Here is a 17,586-nt window from a genome sequence, read left to right as displayed (position 1 = left end):
CTAATTTAAAGATGCTGTCCATAACCTTTTTTTTTTTTTTTCTTCTTCTGCTGTTATTGAAATTATCCAAAATCAATAGACCCTTTTCACGTTTCTCAGAAGCGGAAGTCGTCATAGTTGGGTAAAATATTAGCGGTGAATGAGAGACTTCGTTAAATATATTTTTTGCGTTTCCATTTGCACAAATAGCAAAAGAAAAACTCCACAATAGTGTTTTCATAACTTTCAAAAAGAGGAAAAAAATAGAGAGCGATTGATAATGGCAGTCAGAAGAGAGAAAGGTGTCATTTTTACCGTCACTTTCATAGCCACTGTATTAGAAAGACCCTCACAGCAGCGTTAACTAGTTTTTTGTAATTTGATGCAACGGTAATATAATACTAAGTATAGTGTTATAAATGTACATACATTTAAACAAAAAATAAAAAATGAAATAAAATATAAAAAAAAACTTTGCAGGATTTAAACGCGTCATCACAGTCTGTGAAACAAAAGGGTCTATTATTGAGCAAGAACATAACCAATCAGTGTTCAAAACTATCTCCTTACCTTAGCCCGATTCACAACGGTAAGCTTGTAATAATGTTTTCTAATTTGCGTGGTTCGGGTCGGTTTCCGTGGGAAATACGAGTTTGCCGCCGTTCATCTTTGCGTCATTACGTCACGTCTGTATAGATAAAGAAGGCGTCCCGGCTAGAATCGCGCGGATGTGGATGCTTTTGTAGCCTCTTCTTGTAGCAGCTGGAATAATTAAATGTGTCATTTTGACAGCGGCTTGTAATCAAGAAAGTTCAAAACTACAATCATCATTGATAACTGGTGACTGAAATTAGATTATATTCCTGTTTTTCTGATTACAGATACGTGGGATTACACTGTATTTACAAAAGATTTGTATTTCAAAGAGGACGAGTTCTAAAGTTAAATTGCTTTTGAGGTTAAAAGAACTATTTCTTTAGATGAAATTCTAATGGTATGACGATTACAGATTAGACTATATGGAAATTGAAATCTACAGATAATGCTAATACTCTAAATACAGAGTCACGCAATGTTGATGTTGTTAACAATTTGAGAACAAGGTATAACATTAATAATAATTTGCACTGTTTGACGTGATCTGAGCTAACTTTGCGATCATTAGATTTAATCACCATTGGTAGCGCGATTTATTGTAAAAACTTTTTTTTTTCCAGTTGGTCAGAACAAAAGTGGCAGACATGTTACTTGCTTGTTCAGGTGACATTTTCCAGTGAAATGTATTATTTTGGGCATATTTCCAAGACGTAGTATTTGTAATTCCGAAGTACAGTGAATATTCACACTGGCGCGTTGACTGACATACACCTTAAAACATTAGATTCATCCGTGCCGAGAAGCCGCGCTGATGCACAACCCAAGTAAAGATGATAATTCCGCAAATCACTGCAATTGCAGGTTTCAAACAGAGATGGCGACAAAGAGGCAAAACTTACAGACTGCAGCTTTAAATGTAATCAGATATGTAATCAATTTCTGGGTCTTCAATATCAAACTAATATTTTTAGTAGGAAAACAAAAGTTTATTTCTTGAGTAAAAAATCAATTAATACATCAAAATAAACAAAAACTAAGTGCAGATGGGTAAAACTATTGTGTTTTTGAGAAATAAATAATTAACCCCTTATAAAATGGTGACCCTGGTGTGATGTGTTGAGATGTAACCAAAGATAAATTAAGAGGGCTAAGTTTGTACCAAAAACAAGTTTTATTGACATTTCTGAGGCCATTTGATTTCAAAACCGTGGTAAACTTGTTTATAACTTTTAGGTAGAATAGAAGGAGCAAGATCAGTTAAACTTCTTGCTCAAAATTGAAGAACAAGGCATGATAACAACATGCAACCATTGAAACAAATACAGATTGATAGAGAGAGATATGAATCTTTAAACTAAAAATACTCTCACAATATGCCCAGTCTATTTGCCAAGTCCAACATGCACATGAAAAGACGCGCATCGCATCACGCCATTGCGTCATCCGGGTCCAAGTGTGCCGCCCTGCTGGAGAACACGTCGGCCAGCATGTGTTTGGGAATCTCAGAGCCGCGCACGCGCAGGGTGTAGCACGCGTCCTCCACCTTTCCCAGGCTCTGCCGCAGCGTGTGCAGTTTCTTGGAGACTTCGTAGGGTCCCGTGTTGCCGATGTAGGAGAAGCCGTCATGGATTTCCCGCAGGAAGCCGCCGAGCTGGAATGGCGTGTCCATGTCGCCGTTGCCCACGCTGCTTATGCACATGCGCATCAGCTCGCCCGTCAGGTCGGCTACGCCCAGCAGGTAGTCGGTCGGCGTTATCTGGAAGGTCAGAACGCACGGACCGGGACACGTGACCTCACCTACACCCTTCAGCAAAGAGATACAAATTGTTATAATAAATTTATTATATGACTGACAAATATGCATGTCATTTTGTTTATTAGTTATTGTTAAAAATGTGTAATGCAAAAGGATCGAAATTTTATATGCAAATACATCAAATATATAAATCTTAAATTTAGGCCTAAATATTTTTTGAGTGTAGTGATGCTTGCCTATATAAAAGTTTATTCACAAACAAAATACCTAAAAAACTATAAAAGCACACAAAAACCAATAGCCACATGTTTACCCTCAAACTAGACCAATGCATCTAAAAATATCTCTGACAAGAGAGACGTGCAAAGCAGGCAGTCTTCACAGCTTACTAAAAATAACTGCAAAAGATGGAGTGATTGTCACTGATCTGATAAACCTGGTGAATGCGCTCTTGAGAACGTAGCCCGTCTACTTTGGCAAGACAACATTAAAGAGGTCATGTTTATATTAGGACAGATGCAGACAAGTGGTTCAGGTTGACTTTAGGATACGATATCATACCTTATTTTCTCTCATAAAGACCAGCCGAGCGTTGATTTCCTCCAGGCTGATCAGTGTGCGATGTCTGATGAAGTGATGGAAGGAAACGGCCTCCACATACTCCTGAATCCCTGAAAAGAAAACAAGGACATTCTCTCCATTACTATGGTTCTTCAACTCAAAGCTTTCATTTGATCATTTCACAACACATTTGAGCTTTAGAAAGAACCAATGAGGTTCATTCTCGTGTTAAGCAGCACGTTTGAGCTTCAGCAAGAACCAGTGAGGTTCGTTTTCGTGTTACGCAGCACGTTTGAGCTTCAGCAAGAACCAGTGAGGTTCGTTTTCGTGTTACGCAGCACGTTTGAGCTTCCTCAAGAACCAGTGAGGTTCATTCTGGTGTTACGCAGCACGTTTGAGCTTCAACAAGAACCAATGAGGTTCATTCTCGTGTTACGCAGCACGTTTAAGCTTCAACAAGAACCAATGAGGTTCATTCTCGTGTTACGCAGCACGTTTGAGCTTCAACAAGAACCAATGAGGTTCATTCTTGTGTTACGCAGCACGTTTGAGCTTCAACAAGAACCAATGAGGTTCATTCTCGTGTTACGCAGCACGTTTGAGCTTCATCAAGAACCAATGAGGTTCATTCTCGTGTTACGCAGCACGTTTGAGCTTCAACAAGAACCAATGAGGTTCATTCTCGTGTTACGCAGCACGTTTGAGCTTCAACAAGAACCAATGAGGTTCATTCTCGTGTTACGCAGCACGTTTGAGCTTCCTCAAGAACCAATGAGGTTCATTCTCGTGTTACGCAGCACGTTTGAGCTTCCTCAAAAACCAATGAGGTTCATTCTCGTGTTACGCAGCACGTTTGAGCTTCCTCAAAAACCAATGAGGTTCATTCTCGTGTTACGCAGCACGTTTGAGCTTCAACAAGAACCAATGAGGTTCATTCTCGTGTTACGCAGCACGTTTGAGCTTCCTCAAGAACCAATGAGGTTCATTTTCGTGTTACGCAGCACGTTTCAGCTTCCTCAAAAACCAATGAGGTTCATTCTGGTGTTACGCAGCACGTTTGAGCTTCAACAAGAACCAATGAGGTTCATTCTCGTGTTACGCAGCACGTTTGAGCTTCAACAAGAACCAATGAGGTTCATTCTGGTGTTACGCAGCACGTTTGAGCTTCAACAAGAACCAATGAGGTTCATTCTCGTGTTACGCAGCACGTTTGAGCTTCAACAAGAACCAATGAGGTTCATTCTCGTGTTACGCAGCACGTTTGAGCTTCCTCAAGAACCAATGAGGTTCATTCTCGTGTTACGCAGCACGTTTGAGCTTCAACAAGAACCAATGAGGTTCATTCTCGTGTTACGCAGCACGTTTGAGCTTCAACAAGAACCAATGAGGTTCATTCTGGTGTTACGCAGCACGTTTGAGCTTCAGCAAGAACCAATGAGGTTCATTCTCGTGTTACGCAGCACGTTTGAGCTTCCTCAAGAACCAATGAGGTTCTTTCTCGTGTTACGCAGCACGTTTGAGCTTCCGCAAGAACCAAGGAGGTTCATTCTCGTGTTACGCAGCACGTTTGAGCTTCAACAAGAACCAATGAGGTTCATTCTCGTGTTACGCAGCACGTTTGAGCTTCCTCAAGAACCAATGAGGTTCATTCTCGTGTTACGCAGCACGTTTGAGCTTCCTCAAGAACCAATGAGGTTCATTCTCGTGTTACGCAGCACGTTTGAGCTTCAACAAGAACCAATGAGGTTCATTCTCGTGTTACGCAGCACGTTTGAGCTTCAGCAAGAACCAATGAGGTTCATTCTCGTGTTACGCAGCACGTTTGAGCTTCAGCAAGAACCAATGAGGTTCATTCTCGTGTTACGCAGCACGTTTGAGCTTCAGCAAGAACCAATGAGGTTCATTCTCGTGTTACGCAGCACGTTTGAGCTTCAACAAGAACCAATGAGGTTCATTCTCGTGTTACGCAGCACGTTTGAGCTTCAGCAAGAACCAATGAGGTTCATTCTCGTGTTACGCAGCACGTTTGAGCTTCAACAAGAACCAATGAGGTTCATTCTGGTGTTACGCAGCACGTTTGAGCTTCAACAAGAACCAATGAGGTTCATTCTCGTGTTACGCAGCACATTTGAGCTTCAACAAGAACCAATGAGGTTCATTCTCGTGTTACGCAGCACGTTTGAGCTTCAACAAGAACCAATGAGGTTCATTCTCGTGTTACGCAGCACGTTTGAGCTTCCGCAAGAACCAATGAGGTTCATTCTCGTGTTACGCAGCAAGTTTGAGCTTCCTCAAGAACCAATGAGGTTCTTTCTCGTGTTACGCAGCACGTTTGAGCTTCCGCAAGAACCAATGAGGTTCATTCTCGTGTTACGCAGCACGTTTGAGCTTCAACAAGAACCAATGAGGTTCATTCTCGTGTTACGCAGCACGTTTGAGCTTCCTCAAGAACCAATGAGGTTCATTCTCGTGTTACGCAGCACGTTTGAGCTTCCTCAAGAACCAATGAGGTTCATTCTCGTGTTACGCAGCACGTTTGAGCTTCAACAAGAACCAATGAGGTTCATTCTCGTGTTACGCAGCACGTTTGAGCTTCAACAAGAACCAATGAGGTTCATTCTCGTGTTACGCAGCACGTTTGAGCTTCAGCAAGAACCAATGAGGTTCATTCTCGTGTTACGCAGCACGTTTGAGCTTCAGCAAGAGGTTTGTTATTGCACGTCAAGCAAGTACGGTGGAGCTTCTGTTTATGTTTGCTGATCCGTGTTTATGTGAATAAAAGCCTAAAATTAAATCTGTTCATCATATAAAGCAATTATGTCTCGTCAGAAAATATGGACTAAACCACTCAATTCATATGGGTTAGTTTTACAATCTCTTTATGAACTTTTTGAAGCATCAAAGTGTCAGTTGCGTAGCTGTCAATGGAGGGACAGAAATCTCTCAGACTTCATTACAAATGTCTTCATATTTGTTTCGAAGATGAATGAGACACTGTTAGTTTGTACTGCTTTGTAAACTAAGGGGCTGTTCATATAGAACTGTACTACTTTATCATTGTTTTTCAATGTAAACATGCACTAGGCGGACTTTAATGGTATGACCTGTTTGGGGTTCCATAGACCATTGTGCTCGTGTCTTGCATTCTGAAAACGCGGCGCTCGACGCATCTCTACACCTTGTGCTTTTATTTTATTCCACTGACTTGCGTCTCGCGTTTTTAACAGCAAAACATGTTCTGTGTTAACCAGGCCTAAGATGTTGTAATGTGAAGTTTTTCTGGCATTCAAACAGTCTCAGTCAGTAGATGATGTTTAACTGAGCTGTGTGACTGACCGCTGTATTTGTGTCCAGCTCTTGTGTAAACATCAGGCCAATAATGACAGGACGGAAGACTTTGTGATTAAGCTTTACTTTTAGAGTGGCAATTAGCATCAAAGACGTTCTTATCTGTCGCTCCCCGGGCACAGATTTACATGCAGTGTGACAATGTTCAACATAAAAATGAAAACAAAATCCCAATCGGTCCAAAACGCAGCAGGTCTTAATGAAGCTGTGCTCGTGATAGAGAGCAGCGCGTCGCGGTTCCCACAAAAGCTGAACGTACTGAAGGGTTTGTTGTCTTCTCTCAGGCTCAGCAGGAAGTGAGATAACGTTATCAGGCATGAGATTGGAGACTCCCTCTCAAGACATTTCTTTGGAGGTTAATTTGACAGAACAGTCACCTTACTGGATGTAAACACACTGAGGCTACTAGTCAAAAATCACTAACTAGAGCAAAACTTAAAATTGCAACACCTGTCCATCTGTTAGAATCTGAAACATAGGGGTTTTCTGACTCTTTTTCTTTAATTTTAATTATTCTGACTCTTGAGTATTATTAGGTGCCAAACACCAAAGTTGCTATGGCACCTATTGTATCCATTAGTTTTCTTATTATTATTCTTCTTCTGCTCTGGAAGTCTATAGCAGCCCACAAAACCGTAATGGTAAAAAGTTGTGAAATTTGGCACACAGATAGAGGACAGTCCCAAAATTAACCACAGCAAATTAGGACTCTCTAACTCAATCCCTCTAGCGCCACCAACTGTCCAAATTTGCACATACGTTTATGCTAATAACTTTTGAACCTTAAGGGCTAGAAACAAAATTCCCCTTTCCTCTGATTCCTTGATTCAAGACGATTCAATTCTGCTCCAAACTCCTTCTAGATGGTTTGTCCAATTTTCACGAAAATTGAATCAGATCACCTTCAGACCATGCTGGCAAAAAGCTTTGATAAACCCAATCGTTCTCAAATAACACGCAAACAAATTTGACGAAGAGCCCGCCAAATTAGACACGAGGCCATATCTCTGCATTTAGCGTATTCAGACCAAACTTGGTACATGTCATCACAAGCATGACAAGAGGCGACATGCAGCGTTTCGGCACAGCGCCGCCTACTGGTCAGGAGATATGAAAAATGGCTATTATTGCTTATAACTTCTGAATGGTTTGGCGAAAAATCTTAAAACTCTCTTCACTCTTCTAATTCAGTGCCACATACAGAGTCGAATGATACCCAGTTTTCCTTTATCGGCCATTCTGGGCATCGGCCATTTTGAATTTTGCTCTAAAATGCTGTATTTTATGAACACACTGGCGTATCATTATGAAACTCTTGTGTCATCAGGACCATGCCCTGAAGGATCTCAGAAAGTGTTGGAACAGTGCCACCTTCTGGTCAAAATTTATAATGAAAATTAAAAAAAAAAAATGCTAATAGCTTTTATACCAATGAACAATTAAACCATATTGGGTCGAACTTGTGCGCCATTTTGAATTTTTTTTAAAAACTTACTTTTTCTAACTCCTCCAAGACCGTTGGTCCGATTTTCACCAAAATTGGCTCAGATCATCTTCAGACAATGCAGACAAAATGTTATCAAAAGCTTTCCAATAGACCAAACCGTTTTTGAATAATGCATCAACTAATTTGTTGGCATGATGCCAAACTGATTCTGAGGCTGTAACTCATCAACACTTTGGTATATTGACACCAAACTTTTTATGTTGCATTGTTACCCCACACTGACCACACCATAATAATAATAATAATAATAATAATAATAATATGATAACAGCACCACCTATTGGTCAAAAGTGACAAGCAAGTTAATCATTTCACATTGATTTTATTTGTAAGCAATTCACATATACTACCATTAAAAAAAAAAAGAGATATATAGGAGAAGCCTTAAAGGGTTAGTTCACCCAAAAAATGAAAATTATATCATTAATTATTCACCCTCATGTCGTTCCACACCCGTAAGACCTTTGTTGATCTTCTGAACACAAATTGAGATATTTTTGATCAAATCCGATGGCTCAGTGAGGCCTCCATAGACAGCAATAACACTCCCTTTTTCATTGCCCAGAAAGCTACTAAAAACGTATTTAAAACAGTTCATGTGACTACAATGTTTCAACCTTAATGTTATAAAGCGACGAGAATACTGTTTGTGCGCCAAAAATAACAAAATAGCGACTTTATTCCACAATATCCAGTGAAGGGCGATTTCAAAACACTGCTTCATGAAGCTTCGAATCTTTACAAATCATAGGTTTTGAATCAGTGATTCGGAGCGTGTATCAAACTGCCAAAGTCACATGAACTATTGAAGTTTGAAAACACTTATGACGTAACAAAGCCTCGTTTACTGAAATCATGTGATTTTGGCGCTTTGAACCACTGATTCGAAACAAAAGATTTGTAAAGCTTCATGAAGCAGTGTTTTGAAATCGCCCTTCACTGGATATTGTTGAATAAAGTCGCTATTTTGTTATTTTTGGTGCACAAAAAGTATTCTCGTCGCTTTATAATATTAAGGTTGAAACACTGTAGTAACATGAACTGTTTTAAATAAGTTTTTAGTAGCTTTCTGGGCATTGAAAAAGGGAGTATTACTGCTGTCAATGGAGGCCTCACTGAACCATCGGATTTCATCAAAAATATCTTAATTTGTGTTCCGTGAACTAACCCTTTTAAGTAAATATTTTAAGTATATAAGTGTATATATAATTTTATTTTCAAAAACAAATAAAATAACGAACATACACAAACAAATGAAGAAAAATGTGAATAGCTTCATAAGATCCTTCTATTCAAAGTCTTGTTTAATATTTGCAAATATTGTATTATGACAAAGAGATGGACTCAGGGCTCAATATTGGGTGCAGGAGGATGTGATTAACAGAGACAGACAAAACTACTACAGCATCAAACAAGATCACAAACACCAATCACAAACCATCTCTGACCGACTACACAGATGAGTCCAGGCCAATCTGCAGTTTGTAACCCACTGACCTCTTCATCTCTGATGGTCAAAAATTAAACGCTCAATGCATTTTGGAACAATAATAGAGCTACATTATATATCATCCATCTCTGTACCCAGATCAGACGCTGATGAATTGTGCCAGTGTGTCTTGTGTACCCTTCACCAAGCCTTCTGAGCCAAAAAGAAACAGATAATTGGGCTTTCAGGGAGCCAAACGCTGAAAACATAAGAGTGTGTTTGTGTGTGTCAGTGAATAGAGATGATGGTCTAAACGCTGTGCTATGCAGGAGTTTGATGCCAGGCATGAAAGAAAAGTGCTGTTTCTAATACGGGCAAAGGATTATCTTCATTTCTATCAGGTACAGTGTGTGACAATCGAAATCCAGCAGAAAAGACACGGTTCAGGTGGTAAATAAAATGTGCGTTTGTCTGTGAAAAGCCAGGAAATTCTTTATGCAAACATGTTGCCATAAATACTGAAGAAAAAAATTGTGAGAATAGTGGTGAAATAAATGTCTTCTAGTTCAAAGAAGGGAATGATTTAATGGTGCCTCCCTTTGATGCTGATGATTTAGTCCAACATACAAGCTCGAAAGTCGTAATTATGAATTATAAATATATGTAGCACATTTATTTTAGCACATTTTAAGCTCAAGTATTTTGGTATAGTAGCAGATATATGTCAGCAACTGAGTCTATTTTCTTGGCAAGTTACAAGTTATACAAGAGTTGCATCAATACAATAAGAAAAGCAAACAAAAAAATAGAAAAATACAACTGTTTAAAATTGCACAAGATGCTTTATGTTTACATATGATAAAAAATCTAAAACTTTATCTGGTAAAATCTTACTAAATAAAAACTTGCAATTAAAAAGTTACATATAGGTCCATAGAGGACAAAAATGTAATGTCATAAAAATTTGAAGCTTGGGAACACAGACTTAAGTTTGGTCTCATTTTAAAGAAGACCCTTGGCAGATTATTGTTGATGTAAAAAAAAAAAAAAGTTTAAAAAGTGAGGAGAAAAAAAAAAGTTATAGAGGTTTAAGATTATGAAAATGATTTATGAACATTATTTTATATAAAATATATATTTTATGAAACATTTTGAAATCTAAAACTGCTAGGAAATCAAAGCCATAAATCCAAACATGTTGTGTTCCATATTTGAGGTTGATATCTCAAAAAATGAGCTTTCAGTAAGATTTTGTTTGGGCGCAGTACCAAATTATCCCCATTAGATGTGGTTGGATTTGTGATTTGCAGTAGTTTTTCTCTCTCAAATGTTACAACCAACACACCCACACAATTATAGCTGCATAATTTATCTAATTGGGTCTATAATATGCAAAAGCAGAAAACAGGAATAAAGTGAATACTTGCTTTATAGGCCAAACCTGAGAAAATGGCACCATCTGGTAAAAAAAATGAAAATTTTGAAGCCTTGCCAACAGAATGAAAGCCTATTAACAAAGACTGTATCATTTTATAGTTAAATGGCCCTGGGGTTAAAAATTGCAGGTTTAATGGGTTTCAATTTTGTCCTTAAGGTAATGAGAAGAACTATTTTGTGTTACTAGTGCAAAATAGATTTATTAAAGGAAATGGGGGTGAAATAGTAAAATTCCAATAAAAATACACACTTGTGCCAAAATTTATGCAACTGGCATTAACACAGGCAAAATGATCAAAAAAACAAAACTGAAAAAGACAAAAACGTCCATAAGGTCACACAAGGGTTAAAAGTAGGACAGTCCAATAAAATATGTTTAATAGAAAGGAGGATCTTGCAGAAAATGCATGAAATTGGATCTTTTTTTGTTTTTAAGCAGAAATGCGTACGTCAGTCTTAAATGTGTATTTTGGATGTAATAAAACTTAAATTTAATATTTCTATCCATTTTCACTGAAAAAAAAAAAATGGATTTAAACAGTTTTCACTCAGAAACTGCTAGTAAATTTCACAAATAATTACAAAGAAAGAGCCAGTAACACATTGAATTAAAATTGAACGTGAAATTTTGAAGAGGAAACCCTGAAATAATCATTTTCTTGTAAACATACTCCAATAATCTTTGTTTTCTTTGCTATTAACTTTGAAAAATCATTCTTCACAGTGTAATACTATGTTGTTTAGTGCTACTACAACAAAAAGAAAGAGCAAATGTGCATTAGGTGCATAATTCGTGCTTTATCTATAGGAAATGATGAATTATAGTTCTCACCAACATGAACACAAATGCAAACAAACTAACCAGCATTCACAATTAAAATTTATCAGTTTATTTCCACTATTATACCTAAATCAACACACTCACAACACATGAAATCTGTACTTAAAGTAAATGCTGATTAGAATATTTATAATGGCATTTGAGTGCACTCATCTCATAAATAAGATGATTGTGACGTGACTTTGAAGCAGCTTATCTAACAATTAAGCAACTACAGAAGGTCACCTGTTCATGCACCAATGCCAGTTGTGTTAAAAGCTTCTGCAGCGTGAACTTACTTGATGCAATTAGTGTCAAATTTAGCCGCAAGTACCTTTAATGGCTTTTGTGCGAAAATAAGCCCATTAAACGCGACCAGAGACTTTCTCAATGCTTGGGCCCGCGGATGAGCGTCTGCTTGCCCCTCACAACCCAATAAAGCTCTTCAAACAAAAAGAAAAATAGAAACCTAATTGACAGGATCTGACCTCGGTCACGTCTCAAGAAAGACCCCGATGATTTCTCTGCGACCATAATCTAAAAATGACTTCCCCTTACCGCTAGATAACCACAGAATTTGGTAGGTCCCCTCCCTCCCTTATCCACGTTTTCCTCAGAAGTTTGCAGACATTGTGTCTGCCCTCTCTCCTCTTATGAAAGACAAAAATAATAATGGCTGGAAAAGCATGGTGACCGCTCTTGGAAACATTAAGCAAGATGAGATATTATGTAGTGGCATAAAGTGCAGACCAACAACACAGCGGTCCAAAAGTCTTAAAATACAACACTAACGCTTAGGTTTCATATAAACTGAACATCCGTAACACATGAAAGTATCATTAGAACCAGATATCAGACTAAATGTTGTCATTTTATCATTATCTTCAGTTCTTATAAGACTGGCACAGAATTACAAGACAAACCCCAAGAGAAACATTTATAGGAATACATCGTCAGAACAACTTAATCTATTAGCTGGAAAAATAAGATATTATATAATAGAAAGCTTGAATTAAATTATATAATAATAATAAATAATTTATTACATTTATATAGTACTATTCTGGGTACTCAAAGTGCTTTACAATCATATCAGGGTGTCTAATATAATATAATATAATATAATATAATATAATATAATATAATAGTGTTCATAACTACTATGCATTTGCATCAAAAAATTAATTGTGAGGTACAATCGGGGTTATTATTGTTACCTAAAACTATTAAAACATTTGTTATTTGAAATAAAGCTGAATTAAAATAAAATATAAATATTAGTTTTTTAAAAAAACTTAAACTAAACAAAAATTAGAAATGTCAATAAACTGAAATAAGTTGAAGTTTTATTAACCAGTAAAAGGTTGAGTAATTTCTACTTAGTTGAAGTTTCTTTTGCAATACATTTTACTCAAACAATATAACACTGAATTAAACCATGCTTTTAAAGTGTATGCTTTACTTAAAAACATCTAAGTAAATAACACAATAGATATTGTGTAGACTATTGTGTATCTTCATATAAAAAGTAATGCGGCACCTGAAGCACAATACTTGGTACACAATACACAATGACGGTAACATTCGATGGATCGTTTATGAGTGTGAATGTGGCATTTTGACTAGAAAATGAACTCCAAATATCACGAAATGGCAAGTTACTAAACATAACTACAAAAGCAATGATAAAACAGTGTAAAAACAGATGGAAAACAGCGAAAAAATCGACTTCATTAATTATTCAAGGCCCAGTGCATGATGGGAACACCAGTATCAGAAAAGTTGAGTAGTTTTACTTAATTTTATAATGTTGATATTTACGCTTTAATTTCTACAAGCTTAAATTGAGTACTAATATAGAATTTAGTTCGTTTTTTTAATTCTTGCCTGAACTAACTTTTTCATGTAAAAATTACATTTGTTTTTTCTGTAGTATTTACTTCACCATAAAATAATTTTTTACAGTGTATGTTACATGCAGTTACTCCAGTAATAACTATAAATTATGCATCATTACTTGCAACTAACCCTAAACCAAACTCAACCCTAATCCTAACCCTATATAAGTACAATGTAAAAACATGCATGTACACAATTGTATCACATGATAGTACACAGTAGTTCAAGACACTTAATATAAAGTGGGACCATATATAAATAACATGTAAAAATATGATATATAATATTATACTACGGGCTGTTGAATGCTCGAAACTGATTGGTTGACCAACATTCAAAGGTGTGCAATTATTTTCAAGGAAATGTATGGCTAAAGTAGTTCCAGGCAGGTCTGGACCGCATTGCAGTTCCATATCACTTCGCCAAATGATTTCAGTTATTTGAAAAGGTCCTTACAGCCTATAACAGCTAAAGAACCAAAACACACAACAACACTGACCAACTAAATAAATATAGTGAAAAATAGGATGAAAACGACAAATTATTGTCATGGTTTTTCCCACAAAATACATGTCCTGAAACCGCATACTCTCTCCCGCTCTCTCTCACACACGTGTACGGACACACACTCGCACAGAAACGTTTTTGTCAGCGCTGTTCTGACGAATTAATCAGTCAAATAGTTTAGCAACTTAAAAGCTACATGACATTTCTCACCAGTGAGGTAATAACTGTGCGGTTCTTGAGGTAGATAAACTTTGTTGTTAGTAGAGACACCGTTAATAACTGTATCAACTGTATTATTATTCTGCTATCAATGCCTCAAGCCTCCGTTACTAGTTCTGAAATGACATTTTGAGCAACGGAGGCTTGAGATGAGATGCGTAAGAAATTAGTCCCACACACAAGAGTGTTTTAAGGACAAAAACCTGACAAATGTCTTAAAATACACCATCAGAACAGTGTCTAACCATAGTATAAGTGGAATAATTGACTCCAGGCCGTTGAATTATTAGAAAATAATGCACACCCGCTTCACATTGTGTCGTGTGTATTAATTTCTAAGAATTCAACGGTCCGGAGTCTATTATTCCTTACTTATCTACTTATGCACTTATTTATCTAAACTGCAAATGTATTGCACTGTAACACAAATGTTCTTGAGTCACATGACACATCAGCTGTCCACTGAACGTGTTTGCTGTGGCCTACCTGGAGTAAACGCTCGGTGGAACTGGTGTAAATCTTCTCCTCTCAGTTCTTCTGCTATCTGTCCGATCTTCTGCCTCACACTGTCCAGTTTCACATCTGCCTCGTTCAGGATCTCCTCAACATCTGGAACACTGACGCAGTCCGAAGAAAAATACACTAATGATCATTTACAGTGAAGGCACTGAGCAGATGCTCTTATACATGGAAAACTCATACAGTATAATGACATACAAAATCTAAAGTTACATTGTACTGATATGAGCTTATCCTTCCTCTCTTCCCTTTTATCATTTATCAGATTCTAAATCAACCAATTTCTTAAAACAGAAACAACTCTATCTATCTATCTATCTATCTATCAATCTATAGTATCTATCTATCTATAGTATCTATCTATCTATAGTATCTACCTATAGTATCTATCTATCTATAGTATCTATAGTATCTATAGTATCTATCTATCGTATCTATCTATCTATAGTATCTATCTATCTATAGTATCTATCTATCTATCTATCTATAGTATCTATCTATCTATCTATCTATAGTATCTATCTATCTATCTATAGTATCTATCTATCTATCTATAGTATCTATCTATCTATCTATAGTATCTATCTATCTATCTATCTATCTATAGTACCTATCTATCTATAGTATCTATCTATCTACCTACCTGTCCATCTATCTATCATTCTGTCATCTATTTATTCTGTCAGTTTATCTATAGTAGATATCTATCTATCTATCTATCTATAGTATCTATCTATCTATAGTATCTATCTATCTATAGTATCTATCGTATCTATCTATCTATCGTATATCTATCGATCGTATCTATCTATCGTATCTATCTCTCTATAGTATCTATCTGTCTATAGTATCTATCTATCGTATCTATCGTATCTATCTCTCTATAGTATCTATAGTATCTATCTATCCATCCATCCATCCATCTGTCTACCTGTCCATCTATCTATCTGTCTATCTATCATTCTGTCATCTATTTATTCTGTCAGTCTATCTATAGTAGATATCTATCTATCTATCATTCTGACAATCTATCATTCTATCTATTTGTCTGTCTATCTGTCTGTCTATTTATTATTGTCAGTCTATCATTCTATCTATCTCTATCTATCTATCCTTCTGTCAGTCTATCATTCTATCTATCTATCTATCTATCTATCTATCTATCTATCTATCTGTCCATCTATTTCGGCACACCTATTCACTTTACTATTTTCTCAAAAAAAAAAAAAAAAAAAAGTAATATATATATATATATATATATATATATATATATATATATATATATATATACACACACACACATATGCAAGCTCTCGAATGAATCTCACCTGGTCACTCTGTGCAGGAGGAATATGGTCCGTTTGCTCTCAATGGTGACATCTCGACTGATTTTCACCAAACGCTCATATTTATCGTGTTTGGTGTCAAGTTCTTGCTGGAATACTGTCAGAGAAACCAGTAAATATATGAGATTCATTCATCTGGTGCACTGAACACATACTGCACGACTCTCTCACCTTTGAAAGCAGCAATGACAGCTGAATCTGGGTTCATACAGTCCTCCGATTTCTGTCCAGCTTCGGTCCTTCGTTTTCGGGTGCATCCATCGTCTGCGAGGAACATTAAAAGCATATATTTACATAAACAAGCACACAACTCACCATCACGACAATAGCATGAGGATTTCTGCATGAACATCAAATGATCTTAAACCGCATCCATAAAGCGAAAGACGGTGTCAGGCTTTACCTTCTCGTTTACTCATCTCTGTAGTAAAATATATTTCACTGGACACGTGTGTTCATGAATGGACAGTAAACTGATTTTATTTAAGCAGCTGATTGTGATTTTAGTGCGTGTAAATCCAGCTGGACGCCTTTATCGTGGATTTACACGTGTGCCTGTATGATTACGTACTTCCGCAAATAGGTATTAAACCTAGAAACAAATTATTTTGTAAATGTGTAATCAAATCGTGCGTTCGTTATAAATACAGCGAATTACGTGCGATTCGGTTTAATTTGAAGGCTGGCACGCGAACGGACTTCCATTGTTTACACGGGACCTGCGCGTATTAATTGCGTGCCACCGCAAGACATTCTGGGTAATGTAGTTTAGCTTGGTCCATTGACTTCCGATGATATTTTTAGTACAGTAGTAAAAGTGGTCTTCTTTAAATTATTTAGGTACTCAAATTTCGATTAAATAATTTGGAAAGAATATATATTCATACTGTTTTATGTCAAAATAATTTTCTTCTAAAGTCCCAATGTGGAACCAATCCTACAGAACATGTGAATGAATGAATGAATGAATGAGTGAATGAATGAATGAATGAATGAATGAATGAATGAAAAATGGCGGTACCATTGTACAAAAATGGTATGAAATGATAATACCATGCACTGAGAAACTGAATAATTACAATATTCCATATTCATATACAATGATATTTACATCATGTTTCCTCAAAGTAGTTAAAAGAATACAAGGGTACTACTCTCTCTCTCTCTGTCTATATATATACGCATACATAGAGTGATAGAGAGAGAGAGAGAGGTTCTCTCCTTTGATTGCACATACAGTATATCAGATTACTGTTCTTCTCCATGAATTTTTGCCTGAAGGATTCATGCCAACTGTGTACGTGCCGCCCAGTGCCTCCTCACTGTCTGAATGAGTGCCAGAGTGTTCCTACAGGGGGCAGTGGACAACAAAATAAACATGTCTAATGATGAAATTACATTTCTGTGCATTTTATTGAACTCCCATAATGTATTTGCTTGCTTAACAACTTGTACAAATACAGCGACGAAGTCATTTAGACCACAGGTTTTCAGTCTTTAAGACGCCACAGACCCCCAAATCTTATATTAATATGTGTAAAATATAAATTTTCCATTTTGTTACATATTACGCTTTTTTTCTACTGTAATAATGTACTGTTAGATGTAGGTCTATTATTTATTTAAATCATTTTTGGTAACACTTTAGTTTAGGGTCCAATT

At 36.7% G+C, this 17,586-nt stretch overlaps 2 protein-coding genes across 8 annotated transcripts; one reads left to right on the top strand and one right to left on the bottom strand.

The window, feature by feature from the left end:
- Positions 1-1,728: 1,728 nt before the first annotated feature.
- On the bottom strand, positions 1,729-16,663 carry tsnax (translin-associated factor X). Its single transcript, XM_051916777.1, has 6 exons — positions 16,328-16,663; positions 16,096-16,188; positions 15,907-16,021; positions 14,546-14,676; positions 2,894-3,003; positions 1,729-2,380 (listed from the first exon to the last, which is right to left on the bottom strand). Exons 1-6 carry the CDS (start codon positions 16,341-16,343, stop codon positions 2,003-2,005), a joined length of 843 nt encoding a protein of 280 aa, XP_051772737.1. The 5' UTR covers positions 16,344-16,663; the 3' UTR covers positions 1,729-2,002.
- On the top strand, positions 3,472-8,266 carry LOC127524799 (uncharacterized). Of its 7 annotated transcripts, none has more exons than XM_051916724.1 (4): positions 3,472-3,873; positions 3,925-4,281; positions 4,537-5,097; positions 5,353-8,266. In XM_051916724.1, exons 1-4 carry the CDS (start codon positions 3,512-3,514, stop codon positions 5,651-5,653), a joined length of 1,581 nt encoding a protein of 526 aa, XP_051772684.1. In that variant the 5' UTR covers positions 3,472-3,511; the 3' UTR covers positions 5,654-8,266. The 7 variants fall into 7 exon arrangements, with proteins under 7 accessions (XP_051772684.1, XP_051772685.1, XP_051772683.1 ...); XM_051916725.1 differs by having other exon boundaries at positions 4,537-5,148; positions 5,455-8,266; XM_051916723.1 differs by having other exon boundaries at positions 4,537-5,148; positions 5,404-8,266.
- Positions 16,664-17,586: the final 923 nt, after the last annotated feature.

This window comes from Ctenopharyngodon idella, chromosome 13 (genome assembly GCF_019924925.1).
Source record: "Ctenopharyngodon idella isolate HZGC_01 chromosome 13, HZGC01, whole genome shotgun sequence".
Taxonomy (NCBI): Eukaryota; Metazoa; Chordata; class Actinopteri; order Cypriniformes; family Xenocyprididae; genus Ctenopharyngodon; species Ctenopharyngodon idella.
The sequence above is the reverse complement of the archived record's forward strand: the minus strand, read 5'-3'. Positions and strand labels throughout refer to the sequence as shown.